This window comes from Carassius carassius, chromosome 13 (assembly GCF_963082965.1).
Source record: "Carassius carassius chromosome 13, fCarCar2.1, whole genome shotgun sequence".
NCBI classification, from domain to species: domain Eukaryota; kingdom Metazoa; phylum Chordata; class Actinopteri; order Cypriniformes; family Cyprinidae; genus Carassius; species Carassius carassius.
The window spans coordinates 16,022,073-16,047,673 of NC_081767.1; the positions used below are offsets into that span (position 1 = coordinate 16,022,073).

The window sequence follows — 25,601 nt, forward strand, 5'->3', positions numbered from 1 at the left end:
TCTCACCTTTATATAAATAAGTTCATTTAAATCCTATCCTTGTGTGTGTGTGTGCTCTTGCCTCTTACACGTTCTTGAGTCTTCTGATGAGTATTAATCTGGTCTAATGCGATCCTGAAAGTAATCTAGGTAAATTCTAGCGAGCCATTGGTTTTTACTATAAGTTAACCCCTAATCGGCTGACGGGGGTTACATTATCACATATATTACACTGTGCAAGTTCAGAACAGAGTTGCAATAAGGCAAAAAAAAACGGCGGTTTGCCGATCGCGTAAAGGCCAAAGTATACTTCGGGCCGTCCGTGCATCGTCAACATTGCGTTATTTTCGTCATCAAGAAGGCTCGCTTACAGCCGCGCACCCCGTGGGACTGCGCATGTGAGCTCATCTGTCCGCACTCATCTGTGGTTGAGTGTACTTTTGAAAGCTGTGCAGACGTGGCTCTGCGATAGACGGAAAGGAACGCTGAATGTGAAGTGTACCCGGATCTTAAGTTCGTCCATCCTACACACATGTGACTGACCGCTTGCTCGCACCAACAGGAGGAGGTGGGGTCAGAGTTACTCTCGACACTGCACTTAGCCTGAGGGATTCCTAGTCTTTCAGTCATTGAGTCGACATGGAAAACAGCATACCGCAGGAACGGTATGATGGAAAATATTTGTGGTTTTGAAACCGGGACATTTTCAAATCAAGGTATACCTTGAAACCAGTAATCGGCCCATGTCTACTCCTCTCCAGATTTCTCACCACATTCTTGTTTGTGTATGCACACAAGATGTATATGTATGTGTGTGTACATGAGTTCATGTATGCAAGCATGCGTATATCTGCATGTTTTTGTAAAGGTGTGTATATGTGTACGTGCATGTATGTGTCACAGTAGCCGCAAACCGGGCGTACTAGTGCGTGCCAGGGCCAGTTGCGTTTCCACTGTCACTTCCGGGGCTTGATGGTGCCTCGCCGGGGCTTCCTCGGGGCCAACAGCCAGGGTTTTTTGGCCCAACGAAAACCTTGGGCCAAAGCGGGCCAGCTGGGGTTAGAGGAGTGGTTATGAACAAAGGCGGAGTTTCTCCGCGTCTGGAGAGCTCAGCACTGCGGATCATTTCAGAGAGATAACAGCTTTAACACCAGTATTAAAGACTTTTTAAAATAAGTTGTGCTCAAAACTCACTCTTAGTTAGCAGCAAGTGTTTGAAATAACTTGATCCGATGTGGATTATAATCACTAAACAAGGCAGAAATATTTATATTGCGATGTAAAAGACTATGCATGCTAAACATTAACGTTACCATAGTAAACATGGTAAATATGACTGCTTGGATAAATCAGACGTCAGCTTCTTACTCTCTATCACAATTTTGTATTTATTAAGTAACATTTTATCTGTCATTTCGTTTGAAGAGTTTAGCTCCTCCACGTTGCATATCATCAAAATATAATAATGATTTTTGTTCGGGAGCTTTTATAAAAACAGAGAGTCTGCGCAGCGAATCATTTCAGAAAGATAACATCTTTAACACCAGCATTAAACACTTTTTTAAGTAAGTCAAGCTCAAAACTCACTTTCAGTCAGCAGATTATAATCACCATACAAGGCAGAAATATTTATAAACGATGCAAAAGACTATGCACGCTGGGCATTAACATTACCATAGTAAACATGTAAATATGACCGCTTGAAGAAATCAGACGTAAGCTTCTTATTCTCTATCACATTCGTGTATTTATTTAGTAACTTATATTATCGGTCACAAGTCGTCTCGAGAGTTTAGCTCACGTTGCCTATCATAAAAAAATATAATAATGGTTTTGTTCGGGAGCTTTTATAAAAATAGAGATATTATCATTCATTCTAAATGTGACGGCTACTGTGGCTACAAATAAACAGAAACAGACTCGACTGAATAAGCAGGCTATTTTCATAAGCGTTAAAAATAAATAAATAAAATAGAAATAAGTGTATTTATGTGTGATTAATTTTGAGTCCTGATAAATTAAATCAATATGATCAATGTATCACTTATTCTATAGTTAAAACATAGATGCTTTTGAATTTGAATAAATAACAAAGCATGCAAACAAACGGCCGTTTTTATCATGTTTGTTTTGTGATCGCGCATGTTCCGGTTACTTATTTCTTAGTTTTCTGATAACTTCTCTTTGTGAAAGTGAAAGTGAAGTGACATCCTGCCAAGTATGGTGACCCATACTCAGAATTTGTGCTCTGCATTTAACCCATCCGAAATGCACACACACAGAGCAGTGAACACACACACACACTGTGAGCACACACCCGGAGCAGTGGGCAGCCATTTATGCTGCGGCGCCCGGGGAGCAGTTGGGGGTTCGATGCCTTGCTCAAGGGCACCTAAGTCGTGGTATTGAAGGTGGAGAGAGAACTGTACATGCACTCCCCCCACCCACAATTCCTGCCAGCCCGGGACTCGAACTCACAACCTTTCGATTGGGAGTCCGACTCTCTAACCATTAGGCCACGACTTCCCTAAAATTGGTGAAATTATGAGGTTGCATGACGTTGTTCTGAGAGGCGTGTAAAGCCCAAGGCTATGAGCCCCGCCCGGCCTGCTTTAAGCCCTGGCTCGCACTGGCCCAACAGTGGAAATGCGGCTAGTGTCTGGTTTGTGTTCCCTGGGTATCCACAAGATGTCCTCCTTCCCCACGGTGTCTGTCACTTCCTGAACCACATTCCCCACGATCTCTGTCTCCTCATTGCACTCAGCTGTCACTGGTCATTGATCATTGCACTCAGCCAATTCCCCATTAGCATTGTCATTTCCCTGTGTATTTATACCCTGTCTGTTTTAGTATGTGTTACGGAGTCCTTGTAGTTATCACGCCACTTCTAAGCCCTGTTCTTGCTCGTTTGTTTTGTGTTTGTTTATATTTGATTTGCTACTTTGGTTTTGACCCCTGCCTGGACTGGATTACGATTTGGATTACCCCAATAAAGACTTACTGCATTTGGATCTTCCTGTCTTCTGTTCTTGTGTGGGGATCGTGACAGAATGTGTGTGTGTGTGTGTGTGTGTGTGTGTGTGTGTGTGTGTGTGTGTGTGTGTTTTTGTGCATATTGCATGTGTTTGCGTGTGTGTGTGTAAGCAACTGCAGGATTTATTTTTATTGTTATTTCATTTTTAATGTATTATTATTATAGTTACTTTTTTTTTTTTTTACAATTTTGCTCTTACTAATAATTTGCTTTATAATGTAAAGTACATTTAGGAATGTATAGTGAGTTTGTAACACATGCTTCTATTTTTTTCCCCAGTGTGTCTTCTCCAGTTACCTACGAAGAAGCAAATGGGCCCGCCACATTGAACACAACACCATCTCAGAGGGGCCATGGTCGCAGCTGTAGCTGTAAAATAAGTTCATGGAAGGAGTTGACACCTCCAACAAGATGCTCGGAACAAAGTCGGTGAACTATAAAACACGAAGTGGTACATAACAATTTTCCAACACTTCCTGGACATAGCAGTGACCAACTGCTTAATTTTACACAAAGCATTTTGTGCCATCCACCATGACAAGCACATGACATGGCAACACTTTCAGGAGCAGCTAGCTGCTCAGCTCACAGGGGTTCCCCTGGATGGCAGCCCGAGAGAGAGATGCGATCATCTGCCTGTTCCTGTGAGTGACACTCAAGACCTTTCACAGGGTTGCATACGATGCAAAAGGAACACCCCATGGAAGTGCCAGGAATGTGATGTGGGACTATGCTTGCAGTTAGACAGAAACTGCTTCGGAGAGCACCACATTAAAATGACTGGATTGAAGCAATCTACTGTCCCAAAAAGACTTGCATATATGTATTGTAGTTCCTTTTTCATTAATGAGGCATTATATTCCTTCATTCATGAGTTTTCTTATTTGTTAAAATAAAAAAAACAGTAAAATGTCTTCTCTTCACATTTTTTTTGTCTAATTAAATTAAACTTACTAAAACACCACACACAATAATGTACTGTACAAAAACTCTAATTCCCTGAAAGCCAATAATGTTCTGAAAAAAAAATGACACCCTGCACTTGAAGATACCACATACCGTTAGACTGGGGGTTGTAACCATAGGACAGGCTGACGGCCACACCTAGGAGTGAGTGGAAAGCTCTCCAGACCCGGGAGATGAACTGGGGGCCTCTGTCGGAGATGATGTCTTCGGGAATGCCAAAGTATCTGAAGACGTGGTTGAACAGTAACTCTGCCGTTTTCATGGCCGTGGGTAGACCTTTCAAGGGAAGAAGACGACATGATTTAGAGAACCGGTCAACTATAACAAGGATACAAGTGTTGTTATCAGTGGGAGGCAGATCCGTGATGAAGTCCACACCTAGGTGTGACCACGGGCGGTTCGGGACGGGTAGAGGGTGGAGATTGCCTGATGGTAGGTGGCATGGACTCTTGGAGATGGCGCAGTCCTTACATCCGTGCACGTACCTCCTGATGTCCGATGCCATATTGGGCCACCAGAAGCGTTCCCTCAGCAGCGAGAGGGTTTCATTGACCCCCGCATGACCAGTGCCAAGAGAAGTATGTGCAGAGTGGATGAGTGGAGTGCGCCGTGTCCTGAGGATATATTGCCATCCTGATGGACAACCCAGCAGTGTTGGTGGAGGGATTGGAGGAGGGTAGGGTCTCGGTTGACCAGGTGATAGGACTGACGATTACCTTCTCAGGAATTATAGTTTCAGGTTCTTCCAAGCTTTCCTCAGGGGAGTGACATTTGGACAGGGTGTCAGTCTTGATGTTTTTAGCCCCTGGGCGGTACGAGATGGAGAAGTTGAAGCTGGTTAAGAATAGCGCCCAGTGGGCCTGTTTTGGAATAAGCCTTTTTGCCATGCAGAGATACTCAAGGTTATTATGGTCCGTGAGAACTAGGAAAGGGTGTTTGGCTCCCTCCAGCCAATGCCTCCACTCCTCCAGAGCCAGCTTGATGGCCAGTAGCTCTCGGTTGCCGATGTTGTAATTGACCTCCGTCGGGTTGAGCTTCCGAGAAAAGAAGGCACATGGATGTAGGTGACTAGGACTCCCCTGCTGCTGGGACAGGACCGCTCCCACTCTGGTGGTGGAGGCGTCGACTTCAATGACGAAGGGCCAATTGGGGTCAGGATGTACCAGGAGTGGAGTGGTAGTGAAAGCCTCTTTGAGAGAGTTGAAGGCCTCCATGGCGGCAGGGGGCCAAGACAGAGACTTGGGCTTATTGCAGAGGAGACTGGTAAGTGGGTTGGTGATGGGGCTGTAGTTCTGGATGAAATGCCGGTAGAAATTAGCAAAGCTGAGGAATCGTTGGAGTTCTTTGATTTTGGTAGGAGTGGGCCAGTTCCTGACAGTGTTCACCTTCCCCTCATCCATCCAGATGCCACTGCTGTCGATGTTATACCTAAGGAACTGCACTGAGGGCTGATGGAAGGAGCATTTCTCTGCCTTGAGGTAAAGGCGGAAGGCCCTCAGGCATTGCAGGACCTCCGCAACATGGCGACAATGTTCCACTAAGCTCCGGGAGTAAATGAGGATGTCATCAATGTAGACGAGGACGAACTTGTGGTGGAACTCCCAGAGCACCTCATGTATGAAATCCTGGAATATGGGAGGGGGGGGGGGTGCGTTGACTAGTCCATCATCACCAGGCATCACCAGGTATTCATAGTGGCCAGTAGGGGTGATAAAAGCTGTCTTCCACTCGTCCACCTCACGTATCCGGATGAGGTAGTAAACGCTGCGGAGGTACAACTTGGTGAAAACAGTGGCACCACGGAGATGTTCCAATGCAGGTGGGAGGAGGAGAAGAGGATAACGGAATTTTACAGTTATATTGTTGAGGGCACGATAATCAATGCAGGGCCGCAAGCATCCATCCTTCTTTTCTACGAAGAAAAAGCTTGATGCAGCAGGGGAGGTAGATGGACGGATGTAACCTTGCGCCAGCGCCTCCTTGATGTAGTCCTCCATGGCCTTCTCCTCCAGAATGGAAAGGGGTTAGATCCTTCCTTTAGGCACTGGTTCACCATGAAGCAGATCGATGGCACAATCCCATGGCCGGTGTGGAGAGGCGTAACAGGTTGAAATGGTGATAGATTGCTTTTCTAACAGGTCCTCGATGGAGGTGGTACATACAGGTAGAGGTTCCGGGGAGAGTTTGGCTGGAAGAGGGAATCCAGTAATACAGCCCAGGAAACAAGAGTTGCCCCACTTCAGGGCTTCGCCCGTCTTCCATGAGATAACTGGGTTATGCTGCTCCAACCACAGGCGCCGTAGGATGACGTCAGCGGTGGATTCCTCCAGATCCAACAGATGGATCTCTTCCTTATGAAGTAGTCCGGTTTGGAGGATTATTGGACCAACACTGTGATGAATGCATCTTCGACTCAGCGGTTCACCGGTTATTGTATAGACTTGGTAGGTTGATGGTGTTGCCGTGGTAGTGAGCTTGAGCTGACGGCAGCGGGCGCCGGAGATGAAGTTGCCGTTTGACCCAGAATCGAGGAGGGCGGAAACTGGAAGAGAGATGTCAGCGGCAGTAAGTGACACAATAGTGGTGAGTGGTGAGTGGTTTCATTTGATACCTCGAAGGGAAAATGGCACTCACCATGGGACGAGGAGGATGGACGGCGGAATGGAGATGATATGCCCCGGAGATGCACAGTAGAGGCAGAGATTCTGGGCCAGCCGTCTTTGCCGTTCAGCAGCAGTGAGTCGGTATGAGTCGACGAGCATGGGCTCGCTAGCTGGTTCTGGTTAGCTGACGGTCTCTGGTCGGCAGAGTGGCGAGTTGGAATACGCCTGGCCCTGGTGCTCTTCGAGGCACGACTGCAAACGAGTGGCGAAGTAGATGGACAGTTGAATGAAGCGTTCAAGCCTGATGGTGTCCTCGTATGCAGCGAGATGCAACCACACTCGAGGTTCCAATCCCTGACGGTAGGTGGTCAGCAAGACCTGCTCATTCCATCCACTAGTTGCCGCAAAAGTCCTGAATTTAAGAGCATATTCATTGACAGACATTTTTCCTTGTTTTAAATTATAAAGCTTCTCACCAATAGAAGAATCCCATGCGGGTCTGCCAAAAAACCTCTCGGAAATGGTAGATGAAGCTAGAATAAGACTGGATAACAGGGTTATTTTGTGTCCAAATAGAATCAGCCCACTGAATCGCTTTACCTTGGAGTTGAGATAACAGAAAGGCCACTTTAGATCGTTCAGTGGGGTACAAGTGCAGTTGCATCTCCAGGACCAGCGAGCATTGGAGCAGGAATCTGCTGCAAATCCTCCGCAGAACCAGAGAAGGACGCCGGCTTGGCCATGGGACTGGCGTGCACAGCTGGTGAGGAAGTGGTGGTGTTGTCAGTGGAAGTGCTCGCAGGTGTTGGGGATGCTGGAAGAGTGGTGAGTGTTCGACGCAAAGCGTCAACAAGGTCCTGGAAGGGGTCCGTGAGGCTCATGCTTGTGCCGATCGGTCTTTGTCTGGTCTTCTGTTACAGTAAACCAGGACAGGAGGCTGAAAGAACAGTTAACACAGTTTATTGAGGCACAAGCAGAGGAGCAGGTAGAGCACGGGGAGGTATTGGTGCTGGTGGTAGTGATGATGGGATCCGTTGGAGTAGAGTTCAAGACGCTGGAGGTAGTGGACACACACACACGCATGGTGACTTGGAGACAGGAGACTGACTGGGTGCGTGTGTGTGGTATTTATGTGGACTGGTAATTGCAGGTGGATGAGGAGCAGGTGGGAGTGATTAGTACTCAGGTGAGGGAGTGCGCTGTGATTGTTTGTTGATGGAACCTGGCGTGTCTGTTACATTGATAAGGCGCAAATCATGGGAGATTTTATATTCACGTTGATAATTCAAATGATGCATTAGGACTTGCGTTTACTGACCTAATAAACTTTTTGAGTCAAACAAAATGTCACTGGGCCCACTCATCATTTTAATCATACACTAGATTTAACTATATCGCAAGGAATCGATCTTACTGATCTAGATATCGTACCTCAAAGTGATGATGTTACAGACCATTTCCTTATATCGTGCATGCTGCGTATCACTGATATTAACTATATGTCTCAGCATTACCATCTGGGCAGAACTATTGTTCCAGCCACCAAAGACAGATCCGCAAATAACCTGCCTGATCTATCTCAACTGCTATTTGTACCCAAATATACACATGAACTAGATGAAATGACTGCAACACGGGCACTATTTTCTCTAATACATTAGAAGCTGTTGCCCCCATAAAATTGAAAAAGGTTAGAGAAAAACGTACTATGCCATGGTATAACAGTAATACTCTCTCAAGAAAGAAACTCGTAGTCTTGAACGCAAATGGAGAAAAACTAACTTGGATGTCCAGCTATAGACAGGCTCTAAAAACTGCTAGGGCAGAGCATATCCACAAACTCATAGAAAATAACCAAAACAATCCAAGGTTTTTATTTAACACTAAATAAAAAAAAAGTGGCTAAGTTAACAAATTACCAGATGCCACCTGATTCAAATATTCCATCAACGCTTAATAGTAATGACCTTATGAAGTTCTTCACTGATAAAATATATAACATTAGAAATACCATAGCGAATGTAGATTCTACAGTGTCTAACACTTCAGTTTCATCCATCACACCCAAAGATAAACTGCAGTGCTTTACAACTATAGGACAGAAAGAGCTAAATAAACTTATCACTGTATCTAAACCAACAACATGTTTATTAGATCCTGTACCCACTAAATTACTTAAAGAGTTGTTACCTGTAGCCGAAGAACCGCTTCTCAATATCATTAAAGGTCCCATTTTTCACGCTTTTTTGAAGCTTTGATTGTGTTTACAGTGTGCAATATAACATGTGTTCATGTTTCACATGTAAAAAAACACAGTATTTTTCACACAATTCACCTATCTGTATACCGCTGTTTTCACTGTCATAAAAATGGGCTGATGACTTCCTTGTTCTATAAAGTCCCTCCGTCAGAAATACGTAACGAGTTTTGATTGTGCCAGCGGTTCCTGTGTTGTGATTCGACAGCAGCTGTGCGTGCGCTGCCCTCCTGGAAACGCAATTGGACTAGTTTTGAGAAGCAAGTGGGCAGGAGCATGTGCTGGAGATGTACTTATAATCACAGGAGCGTTTTTACTGACGAGATGCGCATGAAAATCACATTAGTTTTTTTGCACAGCCCTAACATCTAGTTAACAAAGCTAAACAGCGTTCCCCTTTGTGTAATAAGTTACAGAAACTGTTAAACGCACCAACTTAAACAAAAAATACACTTACTGGTTGTGGTCCATAAACAACGCCTTCTCCAGACAAAGAGGGAACTGCTCCATCTTTCAGGAATAATCTTTGTGCGAATCCGGCATTAAAACTGATTGAGATTGAGGAAGTTGTCCTCAGCAAGCTGTCCTCAGCAAAATGTGCTGCACATAGTTTTACATGTGGATTATAATTTTCGGGAACCGAGTTAAACATAAATTGTAACCATTAATCTCCAAGTACAGCATCCCTGGGAAGCACAAACAAAGGTGATTGGACTCCGAGATGAAAATAACAGCGTTTCGACGACGTGGCAACAAACACACTCTTCAAACGCAACTCTTCCTTCTTCTCCGTCGAAGCGCAACAAGACCACGCCCCCTTTTTGTGAATTCATGTGGGCAGAGGTTAGTCAAAAAACTGTTTAAGTGACGTCATTACTGCAGGAACTAAAGGGATGTAGTCCAAAACGGGTCGTTTTTTGTAGGCGAATTCTGTTAAATAAAATATCTCGCTTGGCATTGAACTTTGAGCTTTAGAATTTTACAGATATTATTTATACTCTAACAACAACATTACACACTAACTAAAGTTTAAAACGTGGGATCACAAAGAAGGGGACCTTTAACTCGTCATTATCTTTAGGTCACGTCCCAAAACCATTCAAGCTGGCGGTTAAGCCTCTTATTAAGAAACCAAAACTAGATACAAGTGAACTGGCAAATTATAGGCCTATTTCAAATCTTCCATTTATGTCTAAAATTTAGAAAAAGTTTTATCAACTCAATTGAGCTCCTTCCTGCAAGAAAAGAGAGATCTGTATGAAGAATTTCAGTCAGGTTTCAGGCCCCACCATAGCACAGAAACTGCACTTGTTAAAATTACAAATGACCTGCTTCTTGCATCAGATCAAGGCTGCAACTCATTGCTAGTTTTACTTGATCTTAGTGCTGCGTTCGACACCATAGATCATGACATACTCATAGATCAATTACAAAACTATACAGGTATTCAAGGGCAGGCTCTAAGATGGTTTAGATCCTACCTGTCCGATCGCTACCATTTTGTTTATTTAAATGGGGAGTCATCTCATTTATCACCAGTAAAATATGGAGTGCCACAAGGATCCGTCCTAGGTCCCCTTCTATTTTCAATATACATGTTGCCCCTTGGTAATATTATTAGGAAATACGGAATTAGCTTCCACTGTTATGCTGATGATACTCAGCGATACATCTCAACGAGACCAGATTCAACTTCTAAATTATCTAAGCTAACAGAGTGTGTTAAAAATGTAAAAGATTGGAGGACCAATAATTTTCTCCTATTAAATTTGGATAGGACAGACATTAATTATTGGACCAAAAAAAACAAAATCTTGTTGATTACAATTTGCAACTAGACGGATGTACAGTTACTTTCTCTACAGTCAAAAGTCTGGGTGTTATATTAAACAGCAACTTGTCATTTGAAAATCAAATTTCCCATGTTACAAAAACTGCATTCTTCCATCTTAGAAACATTGCCAAACTACGAAACATGTTATCTGTTTCTGATGAAGAAAAGCTAGTTCATGCATTCATGACCTCTAGACTGGACTACTGTAATGCACTTCTAGGTGGTTGTCCTGCTTCTTCAATAAACAACCTACAGGTAGTCCAAAATGCAGCAGCTAGAGTCCTTACCAGGTCAAGAAAATATGATCATACTGTATTACCCCAATTTTACAGTCTCTGCACTGGCTACCTTTTAAGTTCCGTATCAGTTACAAATTATCATTACTTACCTATAAGGCCCTAAATGGTTTAGCTCCTGCATACCTAACTAGCCTTATACCACGTTACAATCCATCACGCTCCCTAAGGTCACAAAACGCTGGACTTTTGATAGTTCCTAGGATAGCAAAGTCCACTAAAGGAGGTAGAGCTTTTTCACATTTGGCTCCCTAACTCTGGAATAGCCTTCCTGATAATGTTTGGGATTCAGACACACTTTCTCTGTTTAAATCTAGATTAAAAACGCATCTCTTTCGCCAAGCATTCGAATAATGTATCTCTTAAATTGTGAGTGTAGTTGCATCTGATCAAATGTGCATTCTTATTCTTTAGCTTGGGTTAAACTAATTAATTTTACTTTGTTGGAACAGCAGCTATGCTAATGATGTCTTTATTTGTTTCTATGTTTAGCCACAGGATTTAAATCCCATGGTAACTAGGATTTACACAAGCTCCAGTCTGGATCCAGAACACCTGAGAAGAGATGATGCTGACCCTCAGAGGACCCCAGATGATGCAAACCCTGAATCAACAAACAGAACTAACAAATATTGCTACAAGTGGGACTGCATCATATAATACTTGCTGTTAATAATGTTCATCGTCTGGCTGACTATGTCTTGTATTAATTTTTCTGAAAGATCTTGTCATACGTGCACAAACTGACAGTCACCACTCAAGCTACTACTAAATATTGTAGAAACATAATTTTCTGTAAAGTTGCTTTGAAACGATTTGTATTGTAAAAAGCGCTATACAAATATACTTGAATTAAACTTGGAAAAAAAAAGAGTGAAAATGGCCTATATAAGCTTTAGGTTCTAAAGGGTTAAAGTTCATGGTATATATACTGAATTCCTTCTTATCTCTTCCCAGGCATTGCTGTTGATTTAACTGGGTTATACTGTTTAAGAATAAAGCAGAAACTTTTTATCAAAGTCGCTTTGTGTCCACAGTACATTGTGTGCAATAGCTTGAACGTTCATGTTCATATTCATGTCATTTCACAATTATGCCATCATTAATAACACACTGTTTATCAGTATTCCAAAGGACTAAGTCACTACTTTAGTTGAGGGGCCACAAACATGATGAAGTCATGAGAAGTTAATGCTTAGTTAATGATGGCTACTGTATTTGGATGTTAACAGAATGCACGTGATATGTGCTGTGATTGGCCAATGTTGGGGTCTGGTCACCACATCAGTTAAGCGGCCACAAACATGATGAAGTCACGAGAAGCTAATGCTTAGTTAATGATGAATACTGTATTTGGATGTTAACAGAATGCACATGATATGTGATTGGCCAATGTCAAGGTCTGTCTATTTACCTACTATGAATAAGAAATGAACGTGCTTGATAACTAACACCGAAAAAACTTCAATTTTGATTTCATGGGTACTTTAAAAAGTTGTCCCGTGTCTGGGTTTAGGATGATCCAACATTCAGCATCTGCTCATCTCCCTGGATGAGCCACTACTGATGCCTAGCTGTTTTCTTTTATGTGGTGGTTGTTGATTGTCCATAATTTATAGATTATTTGTTAAGATGCGTAAATGGAGGCATACACAACAAAGACCAACAAATAATGTTCATATGAAGTTTACTGACATTTGTTAGCATTTCTGTTTACATTACATAATCATATGTTAACCATTAGGTAATGTTTAGTAAGTTCATCAGTAAACATTAACAAGAATTTTATCTCATATTTCTGATTTATAACTGAAAGTTATTATAAAGTGTTATCGATATCCATGTGGTGTTGGCGATGCGTCAGCGATGGGTGAGCAAGCCTCTCTGATACGTCTTTTAGTAGTTTATACATAAAGATTGCTGAGCGCTGATCACCTGCTGATTTTACCCCGATCACAATACACAATCTATATTATATAAAGAGCTATGTAAATAAAGGTGACTTAAGAGAGAAAAATCTGTCTGCTCACCTTCCATTGCCTTAAAGTCAACATCGGGCCCACAGGGCTCTATCTTAGAGCAAGGTAACTTCAGAAACAGATTGACATTGGCCTAATCCCCTGGATTAGTAGGGTACTCTTGTAATAGAGCAGCAGTGGCTGGAATATACAAACCTAATTCCAAAAAAGTTGGGACACTGTACAAATTGTGAATAAAAATGGAATGCAATGATGTGGAAGTTTCAAATTTCCATATTTTATTCAGAATACAACATACATGACATGTCAACTGTTTAAACTGAGAAAATTAATAATTTTAAGGGAAAAATAAGTTGATTTTAAATTTCATGGCATCAACACATCTTAAAAAAGATGGGACAAGACCTGATTACCACTGTGTGGCATCCCCTCTTCTTTCTATAAGTCTGCAAATGTCTGGGGACTGAGGAGACAAGTTTAGGAATAGGAATGTTGTCCCATTCTTGTCTCTTACAGACTTCTAGTTGCTCAACTGTCTTCTTTGAGATCTTCTTTGTTGCATCTTCCTCTTTATGATGCACAAAATGTTTTCTATGGGTAAAAGAACTGGACTGCTGAGAGGCCACCCTGATCCTTCTTCTACACAGCCATGAATTTGTAATTGATGCAGTATGTGGTCTGGCATTGTCATGTTGGAAAATGTAAGGTCTTCCCTTAAAGAGACGACGTCTGGAGCGGAGCATATGTTGTTCTAGAACTTGGATATACCTTTCAGCATTGATGTTGCCTTTCCAGATGTGTAGCTGCCCATACCACACGCACTCATGCAACTGCATACCATCAGAGATGCAGGCTTCTGAACTGAGCGCTGATAACAACTTGGGTTGTCCTTGTCCTCTTTAGTCCGGGTTACATGGTGTCCCAGTTTTCCAAAAAGAACTTCAAATTTTGATTCGTCTGACCACAGAAAAGTTTTCCACTTTGCCACAGTCCATTTTAAATGAAACTTGGCCCAGAGAAAATTCCTGCGCTTCTGGATTATGTTTAGAAATAACTTCTTTTTTGACCTATAGAGTTTTAGCCGGCAACGGCAAATGGCACAGTGGATTGTGTTCAAAAACCGAAAAGGTTTTCTGGAAGTATTCCTGCACTGTAAAAAAAACAAAAAAAAACAGAAAAAAAACGAGCAAATGCATGGCAGCACAGGGTGCCAAACATTTGCCATTAATGAAAATAACGGGAAAACCCCATGAACTGAAGTAACATGTTTACACAGCAACATGAAAAAAGAACATTTACCATACAGTACTATGAAATGTTTAAAACGTAATCTGAAATAACATATTTTGTCTGTATAAGTGCAAATACATGCATAGACCATTAAATGTAATGGCATTATTTGACTGTAAGTTCACGTAACTTGTTTAAACCTTTAATAAACATGTTTTAACTGTAAATCTAAAAACATGGTGTAGCAGTTGTTTAACTAAACATGATTTGAACGTGGATATAAATGACATGTTGACACCATTACTTCATAAAGCATGTTTTTACTGTAAATTGAAATCATGTTTTAATCCTTATTTAACAGTTTGACTGTAAATTGAAATAACATGTGTTGACTGTTATATAAAAATAACATGTGTTGACCATTATTTGAAATAACACGTGTTGACCGTTATTTGAGAAAATGATCTGTGACGGACCATAATTCTGAAAGGCATGTATAGTATTTTGATTTTGATTACAGATAATTTTATATGTAGTTCATGAAATGTATTGTTACGGATCACTCGGAGACAGAGGAGTAACTGATGAAAGATGGTATTTATTGAATAGACACAAGCAGAGGAGCGGGAAGTGAGGAGTGGATGGGTGTTGGGATCCGTGCCGGGAAGGTAGTGACCACACACACGCACCGTAGGGGTTTGGAGGATCTTGGAGGCAATCCTTGGAGAGAAGATGGAAGAAGAGTCTTCGGAGGTTATCCTTGGAGAGAAGGTAAAGAGGAGTTAGTCCAAATAGTTAGCGCACAGGAATGATCTTGTCGCGAACGTGACCGGACAATGACTGGGTGCGTGTGTGTGGTTTTTATGGTGCTGTGGTGGATAACAGGTGATGAGGATCAGGTGGTGATGATTAGAATTCAGGTGAGGGTGTGCTCCGTGATCGTGTGGAGGTGGAACCTGGCGTGTTTGTGACAGTACCCCCCTCCCCAGGGCCCGCTCCTGAGGGCCGGGGACCCCGACGTCGTGGTGGGCGTCCTCTTCCCCTGGGAGCTGGTCGGTTGGGGTGTCTGGAGTGGAAGGTTTCCAGTAAGGTGGGATCCAAGATGTCATTGCGTGGGACCCGGGAGCGTTCCTCTGGACCATATCCTTCCCAGTCCACTAAGTACTCCAGCTGCCCACCACGCCGCCGGGAGTCCAGGATGTCCTTGACCGAGTAGGCTGCGCCGTCATCTAGGAGGAGAGGAGGGGGGCTTCCGTCTCGCCAGGTTCTGTGGAGGGAAGAACAGAAGGATGGTGAGGTTTCAACAGTGAGACGTGGAAAGTGGGGTGAATCCGGTACTCAGGGGAAGTTGAAGTTTGTAGGTGACCGGATTAATCTGCTGGATGATTGTGAACGGGCCAATGAACCTGGGACTGAGCTTACGGCAGGGTAGACGCAGGCGGATGTCCCGGGTAGACAGCCAGACCTTCTGACCGGGTTGATATTGGGGGGCCTCGGAACGGCGAAGGTCGGCTGCCGTCCTGCGTCTAGGGAGCGCCCGTTGCAGTTGGTGATGGGCCGCGTCCCAGACCCTCTCGCTCTCCCGGAACCAATAGTCGACCGCGGGAACATCAGAGGGCTCTCCTGACCAGGGGAATAGAGGTGGCTGGTAGCCGAGTACGCACTGGAAGGGTGTGAGTCCGGTGGTGGGTTGACGGAGGGAGTTCTGTGCGTACTCGGCCCACCCCAGGAATTGGTTCCAGGAGTTCTGGTGGCCGTGACAGAAGGTACGGAGGAAGCGTCCGATCTCCTGGACCTTTCTTTCAGTCTGCCCGTTGGACTATGGGTGGTAGCCGGAGGACAGGCTGATGGCCACACCTAGGAGGGAGTGAAATGCTTTCCAGGGGAGAGGATGGAGTTTGCCAGATGGTAGATGGCGAGGACTCTTGGACATGGCGCAGCTGTTACATCCACTCACGTACCTTCTGACATCCGAGGCCATGTCGGGCCACCAGAAGCGTTCCCGTAGCAACGAGAGGGTTTCATTGACCCCCGGGTGACCAGTGCCAAGTGATGTATGGGTTGAGTGGATTAGTGGAGTGCGACGTGTCCTAGGGATGTACTGGTGTCCTGGTGGGCAACCCGGCGGAGTGTTGTTAGGAGCTTCGGCTGGAGGTAGGGTCTCTGCAGACCAGGTGATAGGAGCGACTATGACCTTGTCCGGAAGGATGGGTTCGGGGTTCTAAGATCTCTCTTTGGGTGAGTAACATCTGGACAGAGCATCGGCCTTAACATTCTTTGCCCCTGGGTGGTAGGTGATGGAGAACTGGAAGCGGGTGAAGAATAGCGCCCAGCGGGCCTGTCTGGGGTTGAGTCTTTTGGCTGCTCTAAGGTATTCCAGATTTTTATGGTCAGTGAGAACTTGAAAAGGGTGTTTGGCTCCCTCCAGCCAATGTCTCCACTCCTCCAGGGCAAGCTTGATGGCAAGTAACTCCCTGTTACCAATGTGGTAGTTTACCTCAGCCGGGTTGAGCTTCCTGGAGAAGAAGGCACATGGATGGAGGCGGCTGGGCGTCCCCTGCTGCTGAGACAGGACCGCACCCACTCCGGTGGTAGAGGCGTCCACCTCCACGACGAATGGCAGATTGGGGTTTGGATGTACGAGGAGTGGGGCGGTCGTAAAGGCCAGCTTCAAGGCCTGGAAGGCTTCGGTGGCGGCAGGAGTCCATGACAGGGACTTGGGCTTCTGATGAAGGAGGTTGGTTAGAGGGCTGGTGATAGTACTAAAATTCTGATGAATAGCTCGAGGCCGATGGTATCCTCGTATGCACTCTGGGCTCCAGTCCTTGGCGATAGGTAGTGAGAAGGGCCTGTTCGTTCCACCCACTAGAGGCCGCCAGAGTTCTGAACTGCAAGACATAATCATTGACAGACATATTCCCTTGTTTTAAGTTGTATAGTCTCTCACCTATCGAGGAGTCTCAGGCTGGTTTGCCGAAAACTTCCCGGAAATGTTAGATGAAGCTAGAATATGTCTGGGTTACAGGGTTATTCTGGGTCCAGAGAGAATCTGCCCACTGTAATGCCTTGCCTTGTAACTGGGACATAATGAAAGCTAAATAAGCTTAAACACGGAGCGGAGTTGGGTTCGCTGGAATATTTACAGGCGTCAGTTTGTTTTCAAAAATCGTAAGTGACTTTGTTAAGTAGCTTTGTGTGTAAACGTGACAGTTTCGGCAACATATTCTGCTGTATGAATATCAATATATAACAGAATATCAACAAAATAATCATGTACCTCGATGTCGAGTGGGGAATGGTAACGTCAATTGTTTAAAAAAATCTGTTGACATATCATCCAACGTAATTTAAAAGTTAATTGGCAACAGGTGAATACAATTCACTCTATGCACGAACTCTGCTTACGTATTTCCGGTATAATCTCAGACCGCATCTTTACTTCCACTTAGCGCATTCCACAACGAAGTGTAATACCGGCAAAACTCATTCATAATTTTTCATTCATAAAACAGCGATTTATAATTTGAGTGTTATATTATATTATATCATATTATATTATAGTTAAGCATTACTAATGGCTTTCAGAAAGTTTAAATATCAACGGCGTGAGGACAGTAGTTCGACTGACCATTGTTGTGTTCTGTTATGTGTGGCCTCCTCAAAGTTCAACTCTGTACTGAGTTTCCACACTTTTCCTGTGGACGAAGAAATACGCAGAAAGTGGATTCACGGCATTCGACGTGAGCGATTTAACATCACTTCTCATACAAGGGTCTGCAGTCGTCACTTTATAAGTGATGACCTGATCAAGCCATTGACCCCTAAAGGGCGGCGCTTGCTGAGGAAGGGAGCTGTACCAACCTTATTCCAGTGGAACGGCTACTCTGTTGCTGAACCAAGGGGCACCGGGGTATGGCAAAGAAGGGAGGATTACACTCCAGTGGATGAAGATCCTGTGCCAATGGATGCCCAGCATCTGGAACATGATTATTGTTCAGTTCCAAAACCCACGGCAGTTGATAATGCACTGAATCAAACTGAGGATCTCCGTAAAGAGGTGGACCGACTAAGGAGACAGGTGGAGGAGTTGTCGGTCAGTCAAAGGTTTTGTTTGGGGAGATGTGCTGCTTCCGATGATAATGTAAGGTTCGACACTAGGTACGATTTAAACCCTATATATATGTTTGTGTGTGTTTAAGTAATTAATTTTAGTTTGTGATTTATATGATATAACTATATATGATGCATGATGTGTATGTATATGTGTGTGTGTGTATACGTGTATATATGTATGTGTCTATATATATATATATATATATATATATATATATATATATATATATATATATATATATATACAACCCGAATTCCGGAAAAGTTGGGACGTTTTTAAAATTTTAATAAAATGAAAACTAAAAGACTTTCAAATCACATGAGCCAATATTTTATTCACAATAGAACATAGATAACATAGCAAATGTTTAAACTGAGAAAGTTTACAATTTTATGCACAAAATGAGCTCATTTCAATTTTGATTTCTGCTACAGGTCTCAAAATAGTTGGGACGGGGCATGTTTACCATGGTGTAGCATCTCCTTTTCTTTTCAAAACAGTTTGAAGGCGTCTGGGCATTGAGGCTATGAGTTGCTGGAGTTTTGCTGTTGGAATTTGGTCCCATTCTTGCCTTATATAGATTTCCAGCTGCTGAAGAGTTTGTGGTCGTCTTTGACGTATTTTTCATTTAATGATGCGCCAAATGTTCTCTATATGTGAAAGATCTGGACTGCAGGCAGGCCAGGTTAGCACCCGGACTCTTCTACGACGAAGCCATGCTGTTGTTATAGCTGCAGTATGTGGTTTTGCATTGTCCTGCTGAAATAAACAAGGCCTTCCCTGAAATAGACGTTGTTTGGAGGGAAGCATATGTTGCTCTAAAACCTTTATATACCTTTCAGCATTCACAGAGCCTTCCAAAACATGCAAGCTGCCCATACCGTATGCACTTATGCACCCCCATACCATCAGAGATGCTGGCTTTTGAACTGAACGCTGATAACATGCTGGAAGGTCTCCCTCCTCTTTCGCCCGGAGGACACGGCGCCCGTGATTTCCAACAAGAATGTCAAATTTGGACTTGTCTGACCATAAAACACTATTCCACTTTGAAATAGTCCATTTTAAATGAGCCTTGGCCCACAGGACACGACGGCGCTTCTGGACCATGTTCACATATGGCTTCCTTTTTGCATGATAGAGCTTTAGTTGGCATCTGCTGATGGCACGGCGGATTGTGTTTACCGACAGTGGTTTCTGAAAGTATTCCTGGGCCCATTTAGTAATGTCATTGACACAATCATGCCGATGAGTGATGCAGTGTCGTCTGAGAGCCCGAAGACCACGGGCATCCAATAAAGGTCTCCGGCCTTGTCCCTTACGCACAGAGATTTCTCCAGTTTCTCTGAATCTTTTGATGATGTTATGCACTGTAGATAATGAGATTTGCAAAGCCTTTGCAATTTGACATTGAGGAACATTGTTTTTAAAGTTTTCCACAATTTTTTTACGCAGTCTTTCACAGATTGGAGAGCCTCTGCCCATCTTTACTTCTGAGAGTCTCTGCTTCTCTAAGACAAAGCTTTTATAGCTAATCATGTTACAGACCTGATATCAATTAACTTAATTAATCACTAGATGTTCTCCCAGCTGAATCTTTTCAAAACTGCTTGCTTTTTTAGCCATTTGTTGCCCCCGTGCCAACTTTTTTGAGACCTGTAGCAGGCATTAAATTTTAAATGAGCTAATTAAGTGGATAAAAGTGTAAAATTTCTCAGTTTAAACATTTGCTACGTTATCTATGTTCTATTGTGGATAAAATATTGGCTCATGTGATTTGAAATTCCTTTAGTTTTCATTTTATTAAAATTTAAAAAACGTCCCAACTTTTCCGGAATTCGGGTTGTATATATATATATATGGTAACACTAATTTACAGTGTCGTTACATGTACTTACCATAGTAAAAACAGTAAATTATGCAGTATTTAAGTACTATAGTAAGTACATGTTGTTAATTAATATTACTATTAATATTGTATAATTACACTGTAACAATGACACCTTAAAATAAAGTGTAACCAAATATATGTGTGTGTGTGTGTTTTCCTTCAAGTAATTAATTTTAGTTCGTGATTTTATGATTTATATTCATGTAAAAAAAATTGTCCTACATCTCATTTAGGTTCGTGACTTACAGCCATTTAATGGCTTTCTGGAAACTCATTGATCCTGCATCCCACAACATGACTCGTGTGTCAAGAGCAAGAGCAACTACAATAAGGAGTGAAGCTGGAACAACAGGCAGTGCATGGGTAAATAAAGAAATAGAAGAACAAAACTTAACTTTACATTTTCAGTGGAAGCCAACACATTATATGTAAATAAATTGCAAATCTTGTTATTTTTACAGGGTCAGTCTCTGCAGCCCATTGATGAGTTCTTCCTCTTCATGGTCCACCTCTCTGTTGGCCTAAAACAGCAGAATCTGGCCCACAGATTCAACATCAGTCCACAGTTAGCCGAATTATTACAACCTGGGCCAATTTTTTGTACACCGTTCTTGGGTCTGTCCGCATCTGGATGTCTGAGGAGGAAGTCAAGGCTCATCTACCCAATGAGTTCCAGGACTACCCAGACAAACAAGTGGTGATCGACTGCACAGAGTTGCGTTGCCAAACTCCATCCTCTCTCCTGCTTCAAAGTGAAGTCTTCTCCACTTACAAGTCCCACTGCACCTTCAAGTGATTAATCGGCATGGCAGCATATGGTGCAATCACCTTTGTGTCATCCCTGTATGCAGGTTCTGTCAGTGACAAAGAGCTTTTTAAGCAGTCTGGGATTGTGTCGCTGTTGAAACATGGAATGGCGATAATGGTCAACAAAAGGTTTTCTTGTTGATAACTGTGTGCCATGCAAAGTTTACAGATCTGCTTACCTGTCCAAGCAGGAACAGATGTCAGCTGATGAAGTGAGGGAGACACAGTCCATTGCTCGGCTAAGGGTCCACGTTGAGCGTCTCATCCGCAGGGTGAAGCAACACAAGCTATTCGACACAGTCATCCCTCTTTTCATCACAGGGAGTATCAACCAGCTGTACACCGTTGCTTGCCTCCTTGTAAATTACCAAAATGGCCCCTTAGTAAAAGCATGGGCAAATGATTAAAGATGAGATAACATTGGTTGGGGATTGAATTTGGATTTATTTTATGTAAATATATAGAACTTTGATCATTTGCAGTGTAGTAATGTAAACATGTAAATATAAATAACTTTTGTACAGTAATGCCTGCAATGCAGTAATGTAAACTTGTCAATATAAATAACTTTTGTACAGTGATGCCTGCAATGCAGTAATGTAAACTTGTAAATATAAATAACTTTTGTACAGTGATGCCTGCAATGTAGTAAAAATGTAAATATAAATAACTTTTGTACAGTGTTGCCTGCAATGCAGTAATGTAAACATGTAAATACAAAAAAACTTTGATAGACATTAAAACACTATTAAATGATTGTCAGATTTTTTTTTTTTTTTTTTTTTTTTTTTTTTTTTTACATCTGTAGGCATCTTGGCAGGTAAAAGTAAAAAAAGAAATGGTCAGCTTTCTCTCGAATGTTCTGAAACATTTTGATGTCTTTGTAGATGCACTGGACCATCATGTCATCCTGTGCATAAATGACAAAATCACACCAGTCCAATCCTGAGATCAGCATTTGTACTTGAACTTGCCAATAGTATGAATGTTGTTGTTTCAGTTCTGGTGTGCCATTTAAATTTAAGGTAAGGACAGTCCACGTAACTTTTGACATTTGATTTCTAAAAGACCAAAAACATGGTGCTCTTTAGGGTCAAAAATAATCCCATCAGGAGAAGCCCCCAGCCAAGGTGCATCAGGGTGAATTAAGAATCCACAAGGGTGGTAGTTTACTTCTCACAGCAGACAGTATTCCTCAATTGCAGCAGATTCCATTTCAAAACCTCTCTTCATGTCTGCTGTCTGGCGAGTTCCCTTGTAGATTCTTTCAGCCAGGTGTTCAGCTGAGCTCTGGCCACGCACATGACAAACCTTCCTAAAACGTGACGCTGTTACCCGGGGCTTTCGGACAGAGTGCCAATCAAGTGATGCACTCTGTTCTTTGGTGGCATGCTTTATCTTGTGTGCCACTTCCAGTGGTGACCAAAGGGGTTACAGCACTGGCAAAGTCCTTATATGCCTCTGCTACTTGGAGGACTGAGAGGTCAGGCAGCTCACTGGTGACACCCTTGTAAAGAGTACTCCTGGAATTAAAAAATAAAAGTATTAAGCAAAAAGTACATTTCCTTAGTTTTAATCAGTCTAATCTTTCATATTTTCCATTTTAATTTTAAATTTGTCAAATGTTTCAATTATATTCATCTTCTTTAGTATGAGCTGAAGAATTTGACATGAATAGATGTTAGTGTCTTTTATACAATTAAAAAAAACATTCCATTAAATTGCTGTTAAAAATCAATTCTAAGCAAATATTGCTCCTTATGTCTATCTGCAATACTTGATTCTAATAGTATAATATAGTTGCTGTAATAGTAAAAGATTTCAACACAAATCAATTTGCGTCCAATTATTTAATTATTGTTTACACTTTTTGAAGTGTAAATGCATAAAAAAGTATGTAAAATACTACATTGAAGAATTTTTGTGTTGTACCTTAACCCCTCAGCAAGCTTCCTCTCTTTCGGTCTTGCAGACAGAACCAGCATTCTGTTGACAGGACCAGGCTTGACTCCCTAGAAAACACACAGGGGCCATAAAATTCATAAAATCATTATTACTTTTGTGTTCTCCTACTCTCATTCTATGGGGCTTCTCTGACTTCCTCATCGATCTGAAACATGTCGCCCTCACGCTGATCTCTCCTGTGAATTGATCCTTACTGGAAACTGAGAAATTACTCAAAGTCAGTAACGTCTTAATTACGTATGTAACCCTCGTTCCCTGAAGGAGGGAACTGAGACGTTACGAATGGGATCTCGTCCGAGAGCCCAATCACCTTCGAGTGGTACAAAACGAGCCAATGGTACACAAAGTACCTTGGTCTGCAGGATTTGCATCGCGAGCTCCGCCCCGCAGAGCGGGTATATAAGGAGCAACGCGAGCAACTCGCATCCAAGTCTTCGCTGAGGAGCTGAGCCAGTGACCCGGCCGTTCAGCAGAACAGCAATGTGGCAAGGGGACGTAACGTCTCCGTTCCCTCCTTCAGGGAAAGAGGGTTACATACGTAACCAAGATGTTCCCTTTCAGTTGGTCACGTTCGACATTACGAATGGGGTCCCTTACAAAACGCCACATGGCTGTCTTCCAGTGACCCGTGTGAGTGATAGCACCCTGTCGCGAGGCCAGCACGAGTGAGGGCTCATAACTTACACAGAATACACTGGGTAGCATATTCCAGCTGGACGTATGCTTGCAGGCTGTCTGCCCGTAAGAGGACTTACAGAAGGCAGGTATCCACCCAGGTGGTGATACAAAAGAACTCTGAGGTACCCAGCCCACAGGGTGGAAGTTTCAACGACAGAGCTGGCAAGGGGCTTGCCAAGGGAAAGACACATGCTGCGGAGAGACTTACTGTGGACATACACACGTGGGATTGCCCAGAAAGGGGAATCACACCACATGGAGGCACCTAGTCCCACACAGGGCTGACCAAGGGGCATGTACACAAGTGTTGGACATTAACAGTGCTGGAGGAACCCAGGGTTCTGACTGAGGAACTCACCTGAGGGGAATAGCGCACGCATCCAGTCCGCGGAGTGGAATGGTGCAGCAAGCGGATTGACACCGAGCAGGTCCTTACTGGCCCAAAGGGGCGAGTATCCGGGAGGACACGGGCTCTAAACGGAGATTATAAAATCTCGCGAATGTGTTAGGTGTCGCCCAGCCCACAGCTGAGAAAGAAGGTCGTTCCTCAGAGGAATTGGCCAGGGAGGGGCTGTCGCGAGGAGTACAAGTTCGGGAAACCAGTTCCGGCCGGGCCAAAAAGGCGCAACCATGAGGACCTGCTCCTCATCCTCCCTGATCTTGCACAACGTCTGTGCAAGAAGGCTCACTGGGGGAAACACATACTTGCGCAGGCCCAGCGGCCAGCTGTGTGCCAGGGCGTCCGTGCCGAGAGTGCCCTTGGTCAGGGAGAAAAACAACTGGCAGTGGGAATTTTCTGGAGAGACAAACAGGTCTACCTGAGCGTCTCTGAATTGTTCCCAAATCAGCTGAACCGACTGGGGGTGGAGTCTCCATGCCCCGGGGCGAGACTGCTGCCGTGAGAGCTCTGACTGCATGATTGAGCCTGCCCGGAATGTGAATGGCATGAAGCGACCTCAAATGCTTGTGACTTCACAAGAGGAGATCGTGAGCGAGTTGCGACATGCAGCGGGAGCGTAGACCACCTTGACGGTTGTACGCTACGGTCGCAGTGTTGTCCGTACGGACCAGAACGTGCTTGTCCTTCAGCAGGGCCCTGAAGCGGTGCAGAGCAAGCCGTACTGCTAGCAACTCGAGGCAATTGACATGCCACTGAAGTCGGGGTCCTGTCCAGGAGCCCGACGCAGCATGCCCGTTGCACATGGCACCCCAGCCCGTGGCAGAGGCATCTGTTGACACAACAACATGTCTGGACACCGGTTCTAGGGGCACGCCGGCCCGTAGAAATGAGGGGTCCAACCACGGGGTGAAGTATCGGCGGCAGGCCGGAGTGATGGTCACTCAGAGCGTGCCCTGTTGCCATGCCCATCTCGGGACTCGGGACATTGGCCGTAACCCACCTGTCTTCTTGGGTACTATGAAGTAAGGGCTGTAAAAGCCAGACCTCATATTGGCTGGAGGAACCGGCTCTATCGCGCCCTTTGCCAGCAGGGTCGCGACCTCCGCGCGCATGACAGGGGCATCTTTGCCCACCATCATTGCATGGACACCCCGAAACCTGGGGGGACGCCGGGCGAACTGAATCGCGTAGCCCCCAGGAACCAATCATCCAGACTCGAGCACTCGGCACAGGGCGGAGGACTCCACTCAAGCCCGATGCTCTACGCTGCCCGGGAAAGCACGGCCATCAGCTCGGGATCGGACTCGGACAACGCTGGCACTCCCGAGGGAGGCAACGCAGCGGAATCCTCATCTCCCGAGGACTCAAGCCCGCCTTGTGATGTGGCGATCGACATACGGTCCTCTTCGCGAGCACCGAATGAGATGTCAGGAGCCTGAGAGGGTCCAGCAAACTCATCCGGAAACTCGACCGGCTGCGACGTATGTGAGGGGGGTGTGGGCCGAGGAGGTTGGCTCGTCGGGGAAGCCCACACAGTAACCCTCAGATCACCCTGGCCACCAGCCGAA

General features: G+C 44.0%; 1 protein-coding gene across 1 annotated transcript; it reads left to right on the top strand.

The window, feature by feature from the left end:
• Positions 1–17,560: 17,560 nt before the first annotated feature.
• On the top strand, positions 17,561–21,076 carry LOC132155624 (uncharacterized). Its single transcript, XM_059564361.1, has 3 exons — positions 17,561–18,336; positions 20,417–20,546; positions 20,645–21,076. Exons 1-3 carry the CDS (start codon positions 17,753–17,755, stop codon positions 20,882–20,884), a joined length of 954 nt encoding a protein of 317 aa, XP_059420344.1. The 5' UTR covers positions 17,561–17,752; the 3' UTR covers positions 20,885–21,076.
• The last annotated feature ends 4,525 nt before the right edge of the window (positions 21,077–25,601 follow it).

Excerpts from the sequence above, each read along its gene's own strand:
- LOC132155624 (XM_059564361.1), top strand. The coding sequence starts at position 17,753 with ATGGCTTTCAGAAAGTTTAAATATCAACGGCGTGAGGACAGTAGTTCG. Across the intron at positions 18,337-20,416 it reads AATGTAAGGTTCGACACTAG|GTTCGTGACTTACAGCCATT; the intron begins GTACGATTTAAA and ends CATCTCATTTAG. Across the intron at positions 20,547-20,644 it reads GAACAACAGGCAGTGCATGG|GGTCAGTCTCTGCAGCCCAT; the intron begins GTAAATAAAGAA and ends TTATTTTTACAG.